At 60.1% G+C, this 14,694-nt stretch overlaps 1 protein-coding gene across 1 annotated transcript; it reads right to left on the reverse strand.

The window, feature by feature from the left end:
* Positions 1 to 108: 108 nt before the first annotated feature.
* Positions 109 to 13,201, reverse strand: DAXX (death domain associated protein). Its single transcript, XM_063122803.1, has 7 exons — positions 12,794 to 13,201; positions 9,083 to 9,899; positions 2,595 to 2,824; positions 1,970 to 2,144; positions 836 to 1,304; positions 424 to 586; positions 109 to 227 (listed from the first exon to the last, which is right to left on the reverse strand). The coding sequence occupies exons 1-7, from the start codon at positions 13,079 to 13,081 to the stop codon at positions 168 to 170; spliced, it is 2,202 nt and encodes a 733-aa protein (XP_062978873.1). The 5' UTR covers positions 13,082 to 13,201; the 3' UTR covers positions 109 to 167.
* Positions 13,202 to 14,694: the final 1,493 nt, after the last annotated feature.

The raw sequence follows: 14,694 nt of genomic DNA on the forward strand, positions 1-14,694 counted from the left end.
AAAAACACTGTCCTGCCCCTCCTCCCCCCCAGCCCCTCCCGCTCCCCACTCCCAGAGGCCTGCTGCCTCTGCGTGGCTGGACCCCCCACCCCCCCACCCCCCGCTCGGTCCATGTCCTCTCAGCGGGGGCTGTGGCACACGCAGGCGGACGGCTGGGGTGTGTGTGGCTAATCCGAGTCGGAGAGGACGATGATCTCCTCTGGGTCACACTGGGTCGCCACGCTGGTCTGGGGAGGTGAAGGAGGGATGTCAAAACACACGTGAAGATCCGTGCGCCTACCGCCTGCCTGCCTGCCTGCTCTCCCTCGCCTGGCCTGGCCTTCTCCAGGCATGGAACAGGGGGGCTGACGCAAGGCGCCCCACGGATCCTCCCCTTGCCTCCCCCCCTCTGGCCCGGGAGGGAGGGCCACGTGCTTTGCAGACCTTGGTCAGGAGGTGCAGCTGGTGCGGAGGGCTGCCCTGGGAACTCGTGACCAAGCCCAGGCCGGGGGAGTCAGCGCAGGTGGAATCGGCCAGGGAGCGGAGCAGCCCCTCCTCCTCCTCCTCCTCGTCTTCCTCGCTTGCGCTGAGCACCTCGATGCAGCTGCTGGGGAAGGAAGACCGGTCAGCTGGGGCCGGCTTGGCTCGCTCGCTCGCGATCTCTGCTCTTAAGGAAGGGGATGGGACTCTGGGTTGAGCAGCAGGGCTGGGAAGCCTGCGCTCCCCACCCACCCCCTTCCTGGGGGGCAGTGGGAGGAGAAGGGGTGCCCCCCGCCTTCCCACCCCCCTTCCCTGGCACACAGCAACAAGGCTCTCTGTCCCTCCCCGTGAGAGTGCGGGAGAGAAGCCCCCTCACCTGTTGGACACCCGATGCTCCGGCCTGCTCCTCTTGCTGGGGGGCGGCTGCCCGTTGACGTCCGTTCGGGGGGAGCCCCCTCGCTCTGCCTCCAGGGACCAGCTGCGCTTGAGGGGCGCCCGGGACTTCTGCTTGGGCTGAGGGGCAGGGAGGGCGGCCCCCAGCTCAGTCTGCCGTGGCGGGGAGGGGGGCGGCGGCGGGGAGGGTGGGGGGGTCTCGCCCGCCTCTAGGGGAAGCGCCTCCTCGATCTGCAAGAAGAATTGCTGGGAGGGGGAGCTGCTGAGAGCGGGCGAGTCCCTGGGGGGCCGAGGCGCCGGGGCTGCCGGAGGCTTCTGCGGGCCGCCTTCCGCTTCTTCCTCCTCCTCCTCGTCCTCCTCCTCGTCCAGGTCTTCTGCGGAGGAGTAGCGGACCGGCTCCATGGCCGCTAGCTCCATGCGTTGGTCTGCCTCCGGGGAAGGGGGATCCTCATCTGTGAGGGGGAGAGAAGCGGGTCAGGCCTGGCATCCAGCCCCCTCCCCACGAGAAGGTGGGGGTGGGGGGCCCTCTTTCCGTCAGCCACCCTGAAAACCTGGATCTAGGGACAAAGCAGAGCTGGAGAGGGATCCATTCCTCAAGAGCCCCGGCGCCTCGCCGTGTCGGACCCGAGGCCAAGGCCGGCCCTCCTCTTTGCAGGCGGCCCTGGGCTGGGATCCACCAGGTCACGGTGGCTGCTCGAGGCAAGAGAGGGCGCGCCAGCCTGGCAGGGGCCCGAGGGCTCAGGGTCCCGCGTTCAACGCGCCGCGGCGTCTTCCCAGAGCCTCTGGCAGCCAGTGAGCCGGGCGGACCGAGGCTCCGCCTCCTCAGCCAAACCGGGGGGGGGGGGGCCTCCCACCTTCGAGAGGCTCTCGGGGGCCACGTTCCTTCCCACCTGCAACGGATCCTTCTTCGCGGCAGTTCAGAGTTTTAGAAGTGGGGTGGGGTGGGGGGGAACTCCGCCAAGGCCAGGAGGCCGACACACCACCTGAGGAACCCAGGTGCGCCCCCCCCCCCACATCCCGGCCTGAGCTTCCACTGCCAAAGCGCAAGCTTGCGGTCAGCCGCTGCAGGACTGAGGGGCCCGATCCAGCAGGCCTTTCCAAAGTGGCTGCAGCCTACCTGGTGCAGGGCCTTCTTCCTCCTCCTCCTCCTCCTCCTCCTCTCCGGCCTCTAGGGACTCCTCCAGTTCTGCCTCCATGTCCGACTCAGAGGACTCCTCCTCCTCCTCCTCCTCCTCTTCATCGTCCTCCTCTTCCTCGCCTGCCCGAGCGGCCCCCTGTGGACCTGAGCTGCCCTAGTGAACGAGACAGAGAAGGGAGTCTCCAGCGTGCCCCCTCCCCTGGGAACCCCCCCCCAAGGCCCATCCCTGCCCTGTCCCTGGGGCTAGGAGGAGGCCGCCCCCCACGGCCTCGGGCCCTGCTGGCTGAGGGAGACCCACTGTGGGGTGGATCCCTCTCCTGCGGCCCCCAGAACAGACAGCCAGCAAAGGCCACACCTGGGGCTGGGATGGGCCGGGGGGGGGGGGAGGAGCAGGGGCGGCACACGGCTCCCCCCCCCCGGGCCCCTGTGCTCACAGCCAGGCCAACAGAAGGACTGAGGGCTGCCTGAGCACAAGGCCGCCCCCTGCCGCAAACACAAACCTCCTCCAGTGGGGCACATCTGAGGGGGGGCACCCCAAAGAGCCAGGGCTCAGCACCCTCAGCAGCGGCCCCAACAGTGACCGGCCGCCGCGCGAACCCCATACCTGGTTGGTCTCTCCGGCCGCCGCCGCCTCGTCCTGGGGCGGGGTCCCCTGCCGCCGCCGCCTAGTGGCACGGCCCCCCTGCCTGCACCGCCGCCGCCAGTCGTCCTCCTCGCTCTGGTCCTGCAGCTGCGCAAACTGCAGCGTCACCTCCTCCAGGCGCTGCACCGACAGCTGCCGGTTGTGCCGCAGACGCCGCGCCAGTTCGCTGTCGGCCAGCGCCGGATCCGTATCTGCCGAGGCAACAGAGCAGGGCTGCCGGGATCAGCGCGGAGCGGCCGAGGACTCGGCCCGTGAGCCAGGGAGGGGCTCTTTGCTTCTGGGCCCTGCCCCCCCCCCCAGCATGCCCACGCAGTGGACGGGTGGTGGTCCGGACCCCCTTCCTCCTCCCCCTCCCCTCCAAGCCAGGCTGGACCTACCACGTTCTCAGCAGGAAACACTTGGAGGACGGGCAGTGGGGCGCAGTGGTCAGGGCGTCAGATTGGGACCAGGGCCTTCGTCTGACGTGTGGAGAGTGAGGGGGACTTTGGGGTCTATGTTCAGCCCTTATGGGCTGGTCGGGGGGGGGGCAGGCAGAGGGTGGGAAACAGTGAGGTCAGGAGGACATTCAAGGCAGAGAACACTTCAGGGAGGACGCTGACCTGCTTCCCGTCCAACAGCTGCTGCGTTTCACCCCAACTGCCCAACCCACCGGCGGACTGGAGAGCAGCCCCGGCAGTGCGGATGCCGGCTCCTCTCCATGGACTACTCCGCAGGGCTGGCGTAATCCAAAGACAGCCACGGTGCTCCCCGCCCCCCCGGTGCAACAAGAGGATAACCAGTGTGGAGCGAGAGCGCTGGGCTGGGCCTCGGGAGATCCGGGTTCCAGTCCCCGCTCAGCCCCGAAGCTCATGGGGCAGCTGAGGCCAGTCACAGACTCGCAGCCTGACCTGCTTCCCAGGGTTGCTGTGAGGATAAACTGCAGAGGGGGACAACCACCCAGTAAGCTGCCCTGAGCCCCTTGCCAGAGGGGGGAAGGCGGGCCCCAAACGCCCCTCCACAGCCTCAATCCCAGGGAAGTGCTTGACAAAGTACCCCGTCACAATTTGTTCAGCAGAGGTCAGAGATGGGAACGTCACCATGTAGATTCTCAGCCGGTGGGAAAACCGTCCCTCCCCCCCCCCCCCCGGAAGGCTATCATGAAGCAGGAGCCGGGTGCTGGGCCTGGTCAAGAGGAAGCGCGGGGAGGGGATCTCGATCTAAGTCCTAGGGGGCACCACGCGGGGAGGGGGTCGCCGACCCCTCAGAAGACAGGAAGAGGACAAAAACGCAGCCCCTGAAGGAATGGAAAACGAAGAGACTGAAAGAACTGGGTATGTTTCGCCTGGAGAAGAGAAGATTGAGGAGAGACATGATGGCACTCTTCAAATACTTATAATACTCAGTTACCGAGGGAGGTTGTGGGCTCTCCCACACTAGAGGCATTCAAGAGGCAGCTGGACAACCCTTGTATGCCCCTTCCAACTCTGCTATTCTATGAAAAGGTTGTCACACAGAGGAGGGCCAGGATCGCTGCTTGATCCTCCCAGAGTGCAGGACTCAGAATAAGGGGCTCAAGTTAAAGGAAGCCAGATTCCAGCTGGACATCAGGAAAAACCTCCTGACTGTTAGAGCAGTATGACAATGGAACCAGTAACCTGGGGAGTTTGTGGGCTCCCCCACACTAGAGGCCTCAAGAGGCAGCTGGACAACCGTCTGTCAGGGATGCTTTAGGGTGGACTCGTGCATTGAGCAGGGGGTTGGACTCGATGGCCTTATAGACCCATTCCAACTCTACGATTCTATGATTCTATGAAAAGGGAACTCAACAGGGACACGTTCAGGGCTCTGCCGTTGGGCTTTATTCCATCCCTTCGTCGCCCTCCGCTTCAAAGAGCCCAGGAAAACCCAAACCAAAGACCAGAGGGGGGGTATTTGGGGGAAGCGTCCAGCTGTGTCATTCCGGAAGCTACGATGGAAGGAACTAAAGGTTCCGAACAGGGCGCAGGAGAAGGATCCAACTAAAGCTACGCTTGCAGGAGTGCCGTTGCGGATTATGCTTGTGCAACTTGTTGCACATAAGTCTGGTGCAACCGGCGCACGCTCCTTGCACAACCTGTTGCGCAGGAGAAGGGTTCGTCGGAGCTCTGCTAGTGCTTATGTGGGTTTGCCGAATAACACCGTTGGCTCCTGGCTCCTGGCTGGGGAGTCCTGCCTGTGAAAAGGGTCTTGGGACTGCAGCCAACGAGATGCTGAACATGGGTCAGCCGTGTGACGCAGCGGCAAAAAGGGCTAATGTGATTTGAGATGTGCATTCTAGGTTCCAGGACGTAACGGCTCTATCTCTGTCCACATCAGTGAGGCCTCCTGCGTGGTGCAGGGGGGGCGGGGCGAGGGGCAAGGGGACACGGCAGCCCTCCCGAAACCGCTGCAGGGCTGCCCCACCGAAGAGGGGAGAGACGCCTTATTTATTATTGCATTTATATCCTGCTTTTTTTCCTCCAAGGAACCCAAAGTGGGATACATAATCCTCCCCCTCTCCACTTTATCCTCACAACAACAACCCTGTGAGGTGAGTTGGGCTGAGAGTCTGTGACTGGCCCAAAGTCTCCCAGTGGGTTTCCATGGCCGAGTGGGGACTGGAACCCGGATCTCCCGACTCCCAGTCCGACACTCTATCCACTACACCACACTCCCCTGCTGCTGAGGAACAGGGGCAGGGCGAAATCTCAAAGGCAATTCCACTATAATCAGAAAGGGAAAAACAAAGCAGAAATCGACAATATGGATGGAAAGGAGTCCCTAGAGGTGGTGACCTGCAAAGGGTGTGCAATGTTCGTGTTTCTGCCTGAGCTCAACATGGCGTATAGCTGCAACAAGTGCAAGCTGGTGGCACTTTTGGAAGAAAAAGTGAGGGGACTTGAGCAGCGAGTGTCCACCCTCCAAGGAATAAGAGAAGTCGAGGAGTTCTTAGACCGAACGGTGGAACTGCAACAGCGACAAGAAGCACACGAGATTGAAGAGCAACAGCCAGCTGAAGCAGAAGTGGAGTATGCTGAGGGGAGGAAAGCCAATGAAGAGGAAACTCCCTGGAAAAGAGTGACAGTTAGGAGGGGAGGAATTAGAGGGTGTTCTGCACCAGTGGAGCCATTGGAGTTAAGCAACTGCTTTCAGCTTCTGGAGAATGAGACTGAAGGACAGTTTGCAGAGGAAGAAGTACAGGAGACACCATGCAACAGTGACCAAGAGGCAGAAGGTAGGTCAACCAAGAAGAAGCGAAGAGTAGTCGTTGTGGGAGAATGGATTTTAGGAAAGCTGATTTTAATAAACTCAGAACTATGATAAGTAAGGTCCCGTGGAAAGGGAGCCTAAAAAGAAAAGGAGTGCAGGATGGGTGGGAGTACCTAAAAAATGAAATTTAAAGGCACAATTACAAACAATTCCAACAAGGAGAAAAGAGCACATTATAAAGAAGTCAATCTGTAAACACCTTGAAATCAATGCGGTGATCACTACAAGCCAACATGGATTTGTCAGGAACAAATCCTGCCAGACTAATTTGATCTCATTTTTGGATAGGATAACCTCCCTTGTGGACTGTGGGAATGCTGTGGACGTCATATATCTTGACTTCAGCAAAGCTTTTGACAAAGTACCACATGACATTCTGATTAACAAACTAGCTAAAAGTGGGCTAGATGGAACAACTATTAGGTGGATTCACAGTTGGCTACAGAATCGGACTCAAAGAGTACTTATCAATGGAACCTTCTCAAACTGGGGAGAGGCAACGAGTGGGGTGCCGCAGGGCTCAGTCCTGGGCCCAGTGCTCTTCAACATTTTTATTAATGATTTGGATGAGGAGGTGCAGGGAACGCTGATAAAATTTGCAGATGACACCAAATTGGGTGGGATAGCGAATACCCTGGAAGACAGAAGCAAACTTCAAAATGATCTTGATAGGCTGGAGTGCTGGGCTGAAAACAACAGAATGAAATTTAACAGGGATAAATGCCAAGTTCTACATTTAGGGAATAGAAACCAAATGCACAGTTACAAGATGGGGGACACTTGGCTCAGCAATACTACAAACAAGAAAGATCTTGGAATTGTTGTAGATCACAAGCTGAATATGAGCCAACAGTGCGATATGGCTCCAAGTAAGGCAAATGCTATTTTGGGCTGCGTTAATAGAAATATAGCTTCCAAATCACGTGAGGTACTGGTTCCTCTCTATTCGGCCCTGGTTAGGCCTCATCTAGAGTATTGCGTCCAGTTCTGGGCTCCACAATTCAAGAAGGACGCAGACAAGCTGGAGCATGTTCAGAAGAGGGCAACGAGGATGATCAGGGGTCTGGAAACAAAGCCCTATGAAGAGAGACTGAAAGAACTGGGCATGTTTAGCCTGGAGAAGAGAAGATTGAGGGGAGACATGAAAGCACTCTTCAAATACTTAAAAGGTTGTCACACAGAGGAGGGCCAGGATCTCTTCTCGATCCTCCCAGAGCGCAGGACACAGAATAAGGGCCTCAAGTTACAGGAAGCCAGATTCCAGCTGGACATCAGGAAAAACTTCCTGACTGTTAGAGCAGTATGACAATGGAATCAGTTACCTAGGGAGGTTGTGGGCTCTCCCACACTAGAGGCCTTCAAGAGGCAGCTGGACAACCATCTGTCAAGTGTTATGTAGGCAGGACAGGGTGCAACAGCACCCTCCCACTCATCTGTCAGGGATGCTTTAGGGTGGATTCCTGCATTGAGCAGGGGGTTGGACTCAATGGCCTTTTAGGCCCCTTCCAACTCTACTATTCTATGATCCTATGATGAGTGTGTGTGTGCATGTGCGCGTGCATTGGTTTAATAAATAGTTCCGCTGTGCACCTCCCTGACATCTGATATAGAATCCTATGGTGGGGGCCATGGAGGCCATCTAGTCTTGCCCTGTGCTTGATGTGGGGAATCCAGAGCCTGAGCGGCTTCCCAGGCCCTGCTTGAAGACCACCCCCCAGCCAGGGAGAGCCGCGGACCACTCTCCTGGGTCCTCGGCTCTGTTCTCAAACTGCTCTTACCACCAGGAAACTGAGCCGGAATCTCCCCTCCCCTGGTGACTTCAGCCGTTGAATCATAGAATCATATCATAGAATCATAGAATAGCAGAGTTGGAAGGGGCCTACAAGGCCATTGAGTCCAACCCCCTGCTCAATGCAGGAATCCACCCTAAACCATCCCTGACAGATGCTTGTCCAGCTGCCTCTTGAAGGCCTCTAGTGTGGGAGAGCCCACAACCTCCCTAGGTAACTGGTTCCATTGTCGTACTGCTCTAACAGTCAGGAAGTTTTTCCTGAGGTCCAGCCGGAATCTGGCTTCCTTTAACTTGAGCCCGTTATTCTGTGTCCTGCACTCTGGGAGGATTGAGAAGAGATCCTCGCCCTCCTCTGGCTCTCCAGGCCCTGATCTTACTTATCCGAGAGCGCAGAGTGGCCTTGCCTGCCCATTCCACGCGCGTGTCGACACCGAACGAGGCTGGCGAAGGAAAGGAGGAGGGCAGCACTGAGCTCCAGGGCTGAATTGGGACCAGGCAGAGCGGGACGACGCCTGCAGGCCCTGTCCAGGGTGCGCGCAGGGGTCCCAGGCCAATGGTCCTGAGGCGGGCGAGGCAGAGAAGGATAGTCCAACCGCAACTGGACGGCCAGAGGGTCCCCACCGCCCAGTCTGAGTGGTGTTCAGGTCACAACCAGCCTTTGGAAACGCTCCGGAAGCAGCTCCTGGAGGGCTGGGCGCCGGGGGGCGGAGGGAGGCTGCCGGTGGCAGTGGCTCCTCAGGATGAGCCATTTAGCTCCGGGGTCTGAGCAGGCTGCAAGGGCTGCCCGCAGTCTCCCAGGGCAGCCCCATGGAGAATGCAACCGGGGCATGGCGAGCCAGCCGGTCCCTCTGGCAAGGTCATACCGTGCTGCGGAAGGGAGGCCACGGCTGGGGCCAGGTTGGCACGCGGCGCTTTGAGCTGCAGAGGGCCCCCTGGCACCCAAAGGTCAGGCCAGGGCGAAAGGGATCCTTTCCGGGGTGGGTGGGTGGGAGGGCAACCCATCCAGCGCAGGTGGAGGACGGCAGTTGCACTTGCCAGGCTTCTAGCCCACCGTTTTCCTTGCAAGGAAGAGCCACGGTGGCTGCTGCGGCCCCGATCCTCCTCCTCTCCATGTCACCCTCGCAGCGGGTGGGTCAGGGCGAGAGTCGGCGACCAGCCCAAAGTCACCCAGTGCGCTCCCTGGCCAAGCGGGGGCCCGAACCGGCCCTCAGGGGGCAGCAGCTTCTCACAGTGACGGCGCTCCTGACCCTCTGCACCGTGGCCCCGGCTGAGGCGCTCCGGCGTTGTGCCCTTCCCCCTCCCCTATCCACGCGGCCAGCAGTTGGCCCCGAGCGCAGCCCCCATTAGAGGGAGGCGGTGTGTGTGTGTCACCCCCCCCTGCCCCACTCACTGGGCCGGTAGGCGTCGGTGAGGTGGCTGCCGAAGTTGTAGACGAGGTCGAGGTGCCGCCGCTCCTGCAGGCGGTTGCCGACGTCGCGGAAGGCGTCAGCGGCCATGCCCTCCATCTGGCGCTTGGGCAGGCCCAGGCTGTGGCGCGTGCTGGCCTTCTGCACCACCTTCAGGATGTCGGCGTAGTCCGGGAAGGCCTCGGGGCGGTTGATGAGGCGCTCGATGCGGCGGTTGACCTCCGGGTAGCGGGTGCCGCGGTAGGGGATGCGCTGCTCGATCACCCGCCCCGTCAGGCTGTTGCAGCCCTTGAGCTCGCAGAGCCGCTGGAAGACGCGCATCATGCGCCGCTTGAGGCGGCTCTCCAGCAGGTAGGCCGAGTCCGCCCGGCCCAGCTCCTCCAGGTCCAGCTCCCGCTCCTGCAGCCGCCGGATCTCCTTGGCGTAAACCCGTAGCAGGTTCTCCAGGTCCTGGATGCGCCGCTTGGAGGCCCCGCGGGGCTTGGGCGCCTCGGGGGCGGCAGGGGGCGGCGTCTCGGGGGGGGCCTGGGTGGCGGGGGCCGGCATCTCGGGGGCGGCCCGGGCGGCGGGGCCTAGGGTCAGCTTTTTCTTCTGGGAGTGGGCCCGGAAGACGGTGCAGAGCTCATTGATGTAGACGTAGACCTTGCTCCGCCGGGCCTGCACCCGCGTCAGGCAGCGGGCCAGCACGTTGCAGAACTCCACCGAGGCCAGGAAGTCCGGGTTGGTCTTCTGGTGCCGGCCGGCCAGGTAGGACATCACCTCCGGGTGGTCCAGCGTGTGCTCAGAGCAGAACGCCATGAACTGCCGGGGGGGGGGGGGGAGAGGGATGAAGGCAGGTCAGACGGAACAAGCGAGAAAAGACCCCAGTGTGCGCGCGCGCGCACACACACACACACATCCGCCCAAAAGAGAGTTTTCCCACAAGGGAAAACCTGGAGAGGCTGCTTTGGAAGAAACACACTCACAAGCCAGCTGGCACAAGAGGTTAGATTTATACCCACCTACCGCACAGCCTGGCTCGCACGTAACGGAAACCCCTCGGTCGGAAGACGGATGGGTTGTGGTGCAGGTGCGGGAGGGGGTGGGGGTGGGGGGCTTCCCGCTCTCCTGCTTTGACTCAGCAACCCACAATCAGGTCCTGCCGAGCGAAATGTGCAAACACAACGTGTTTACGGGCTAAATAACCCAGCAATTAACCCAGGGTTTGTTTGGGCCTTAACCTCTAAATTGCCTAGCCCCTAAAAAACCCAGCAGCCCAGTTTGCACATCAACGCAGGGCCGGCCTACGAAGGAGCTGATCACGGCTAGTGGGGTGAAAGTGGAAGAGGTGAGGCGTGCTGCAGGCAGGGCGCCCCCCGCGCAGGGCAAACCATCCATTCGTAAACCGACGGGGGGTCGTCGTCGTTCTGCGCGGGCTACTTCGGAGGCTGTGGCGTGTTTGGGAAAGCCACACGGCCCAATCCAAGCCTTTGCCCTCCCCATGCGAGGCTTTTAACGTCCATTTCCAAGCTCTGCTAACGAGGGTGGAAGGCCAGAGGGGAGGGGGCCGCGAGGAGAACCCGGAGGTTCAACTCCCGCCCCGAGCCCCTCGCCCGCACAGCATCACCCAGCCAGCCCATGGAAAGCCCCCCTCTCTGCACACGCAGCTCCCCCACCTCCCTGCACTACAGAAGCAGGGCGTTGGACTCGATGGCCTTGAAGGCCCCTTCCAACTCTGCTACGCTATGATTCTCTGATGAGGACTCCTAGGTGAGATTCAGGGGAAGCAACGCTGTGAGACGCAAGCATGAGGCTCCCAGGAGGAGGCTCCAATCCCCACGGGTGCCCACCAGCGGTGGGGAAAGAGCGCACCACAGGCCAATGCCCGGGCGTGCGCAAGGAAGAGGGAGAGAACGGGGAGCCACCACGCCCAGGCAGGGCAGCTCTTCCAACCGCTGCGCCAGGAGCATGGCCACTGGGACAGAGGGCACCTGCGTGCGTCTGCACAGCCTTTACAACAGCCTTGAGAGGCTGACCGGAAGAGGCTCGCCCAGAGGGCCCCGGCAGGAGCTGGCGACGCGTTCCCAGTGGCCAACCCCAGGCCCCCTCGTGGGTGCTGGGAGACCCCGCGTCCTCCGGGCCTCTTGGGAAGGGGCTGAGCTCCTTTCTGCAGCATGTACAGCACCAAGCGCACGGCCAACATTCAAAGCACACACGCCCCAAAGGAACGCAGACGGCCAGGTGGGTCTGCTGGAAAACATGGTCCTGGGAACAGCCAATGCGCATAGGGCAGCTTTCATCAGCCCCTTTTCTGATTCTCATGAGAAGGGGCGGCCAATTCAGCATGTTTATTTACTTATTTTAAACATTTATATCCTGCCGTTTGTCACAAAGTACCCCCCCCAGACACACACAATTATTATTTTTGTGCCAATACTCCCCAAATATTTGACCACGGCAGGAAATAAAGCACCCTGAACATGATCTAACTGTCATTTTATGCGCAGTGTTCTATTGGAATACTTGCAAAAACTCAAAACCAATGGGCGCGTCCTTCTCTGGCGCTTGTCTAATTCTACAGTCATGGGGAGAGAAGCAAAGGTACTGAGAACCGTTGACACACGAGTGAACTCCTGGCCACCCAAAGCGCTGTGCTTGTTACGCGGACAAGCGCTCAGCTGGTTCCAGGCAGCTCAACTGTCTCCCCTGGAGACCTTCCGTTTCACCGCCGTTGCTGCTTTTGAGTTCCGATTCACACTGACACGTGGGCGCATTCCAACGATGCATTTGCTACAGACGCACCTGCTGGCCGGGCAATGGTGAAACTGCCCAACTCGCCTGATATTGTATTTGCAATTGACTTCCAGTCATCGTTACTAACCAACTTAGGAAACAGAAACTTTCCTGCAGAAAACGAAGCTGTGACAAGAGGGGTCTTTCTTCCTCGGGGTGGGGGTGGCTGACGGGCCAAAGTACCCATCCTTATTTGGGAAGCAGAGATGCAAAGGTCCGGAGGAAGAAGTGGGAATGTTTCTTCCCTGGGTTTTTTTCTGAGAAATGTCTCCCCTTTAATGTACTAAAGGCTTTTTAAGACAGGGTTTTACCTGCGTAGGGTGAAGAATTTTATATGACGTCCTTGGAAGCCTTGGCAAACAGCCGGGTCTAATAACGCCTGATAAATGACCCAATGGCTACTAGTCCTAATGGCTACGGGGTACCTCCAATGTCACAGGCAGTAAACTGATCTAAACCAGTGGCTGGGGAACATGGGCAGGAGGGTGCAGGTGCACCTGGTGTCCTGCTTTGTAGGTCAGCAGCTCGTTGGCCACCGGGTAAACAGAGTGCTGGACGAGATGGACCCTGGGTCCGATCCAGCCTCTCAGGGCTCTTCATTACTTATTCCGCTTCTATGCCACCCAATAGTCGAAGCTCTCTGGGCGGTTCACGAAAGCTAAAACCATACATACAGCATTAAATATAACATGAACGCTTAAAGCCACAATAGGTTTATTTTAAGAGATCACGGCAACACATTGGCTGAGTCCGGCCGACACGCTAAGCCACCAGGGGCAACAGGAACAGAACAGGAAGCAACCGCCGATTAGCGGGTCGTCCGGACTCAGCCACGGAAGCTCCGCGCTGACAAGAAACATTTCGGTTCTTCCCAAAATGTCTGTTTTGCCCTCCCAGGGGGGGAAAACGCCACCCCTGCTCACCTCCGCAAAGAGCCGCTCATTCTCGGCCTTGAGGCTGGCGGGGTCCTTGCCAAGTGGGGGCTTCCTCTGGCCTGGGCGGCCGTTGGCCTGAGGCGGGGGCCTGGCGGCAGCGGCGACACTGCAGGAGGAAGGCAGGGCTGGCGGCAGGGCTGGCGGCAGGGCAGGCACAGCGCTGCTGCCCGGGCAGCCGGGGGGGCTCTCCTGTGGCACGGGGCGGGCTGGCGTGGGGGAAGGGGGCCCACCGCTGTCCTCGTCCGAGATGACGATGCTGGGGCCGTGGGAGGCCATGGCGGGCAGGGCTCAGCGGCAGGGCAGGTGCTCCGGCCCCCTCAGCACCGCCACGCACGGCCCAAGCAGGGCGGCATCTGTGGAGGAGAGAGAAGAGGAAACGTTATCCTGAGGGCAGAGGAAAGAGAGGCGCTCTCCCACCCCAGACAGACACACACAATTGCCCCAGTGGCAAGGGGGTGGGGTGGGGTGGGGGCTCGTGTGCCTGGGGGGGGAGGGAGGGAGGGAGGGAGGGAGGGTGTTTCACGGCTGTGGGGAGGGGGCTGCAGCTCTCCTCTTCCTCCCCCCCACCCCCCACCCCCACGAGCCAGGCCATCCGCCCCCCTCCCACACACACCCTGCTCAGTCTCCCCAGCACGGCCCCCGCCTCCATCCGGGACCCCAGACGGCGCCCCCTCCCCAAAATGGGGCCCTGGAGGCGCCCCCTCCCCACCCCCAAACCGCCTTCCTTAAACGGCCTTTCCTTCTGTCTTTCCATCACGATCGCTGCTTCGGTCTCCCTCGCGGCGCACCGCGCAAGACCGGAAGTCCCCGCCTCGCCCGCCCCACGGGCGCCGCCATCTTGCTGTACGTAGAGAGGTGGCGGGCGACGAAGCGGCGGCGTGGCCGATGTCCAACCTCCCCCGTCTCTTCCGTGTCCAGGGATCCCAGGCGCCCCCCACCCCCACATGGCCCCCTTCTGACGAACTCTGCCCCCGATCCCGGCGCGTGCTGGGCGCCGCCATTTTGCCGTACGGAACAAACGGCCGAGCCCCTTTTCTCCCACGTGACTTGGCTTGAGGTTACTCTTAGCCGCGCCCCTTTGGACTGTTCCATTACGAGCGAAGACAAAGGGGGGGAGGAAAGAAATGAGCTCCCTCAGACATTCCCAAGTGCGAATGTAGAAAACGACTTCTAGCCTTTTATATCCCGCAGTCTCGAGGCAATCATTGGCGGGAACCGGAAAGAAAGGAATTATCCGCCCCCTCTCCCACGTAATCCCTCACTTGGTTGCGAGCGAGACTACACACCTGCGCATGCGTCCTTCTTCTCTCTCTGGAATTTTCCATTGAGTTCCAGAGGGGGACTCTGCACACACAGACAAACCCCTCTCCAGGAAATAAACCGCCCGTTCCTTCTGCGCATGTCTGTTTCTGCGGCCTCATTCAACTCTCCCCCCCCCCGCGTTCGTTCCGTACAACATGATGGCGGCCTCCGCAGGAGTGGGAAAACAGAGATAAGAAAATGGAAGAGGCCCAAATACGTTGACTGGACCGGGAACTTCTGGGTTTCCAGCCGTGACAGCTGCCTAGAGCCATCCCTCCTGCAGGGATGCAGAATCGCAGGCTGACTGTGTCCTCCCTGCAAGGAGCAACTGCAGGGTGCCGCCTCTTCCTTCCCCATTCAGATTTATTCATAGAATAGCAGGGTTGGGAGGGGCCTCTTAAGGCCATCCAGCCCAACCCCCTGCTCAAGGCAGGAATCCACCCTAAGGCATCCCCGACAGAGGGTTGTCCAGCTGCCTCTTGAAGGCCTCTAGTGTGGGAGAGCCCACAACATCCCTAGGTCGCTGATTCCATTGTCGTACTGCTCTAACAGTCAGGAGCAGTACGGACTTTATGTGCGGACTTTAT

Source organism: Elgaria multicarinata, chromosome 3, assembly GCF_023053635.1.
Source record: "Elgaria multicarinata webbii isolate HBS135686 ecotype San Diego chromosome 3, rElgMul1.1.pri, whole genome shotgun sequence".
NCBI lineage: Eukaryota > Metazoa > Chordata > Lepidosauria > Squamata > Anguidae > Elgaria > Elgaria multicarinata.

What these genes read in the sequence shown, in the direction of transcription:
- DAXX (XM_063122803.1), bottom strand. Translation starts at nt 13,081, where the DNA reads ATGGCCTCCCACGGCCCCAGCATCGTCATCTCGGACGAGGACAGCGGT. An exon ending in ATGAGCGGCTCTTTGCGGAG is followed by an intron (nt 9,900 to 12,793) that starts GTGAGCAGGGGT and finishes CCCCCCCGGCAG; the next exon opens with TTCATGGCGTTCTGCTCTGA. An exon ending in CACCGACGCCTACCGGCCCA is followed by an intron (nt 2,825 to 9,082) that starts GTGAGTGGGGCA and finishes TTGCCTCGGCAG; the next exon opens with ATACGGATCCGGCGCTGGCC.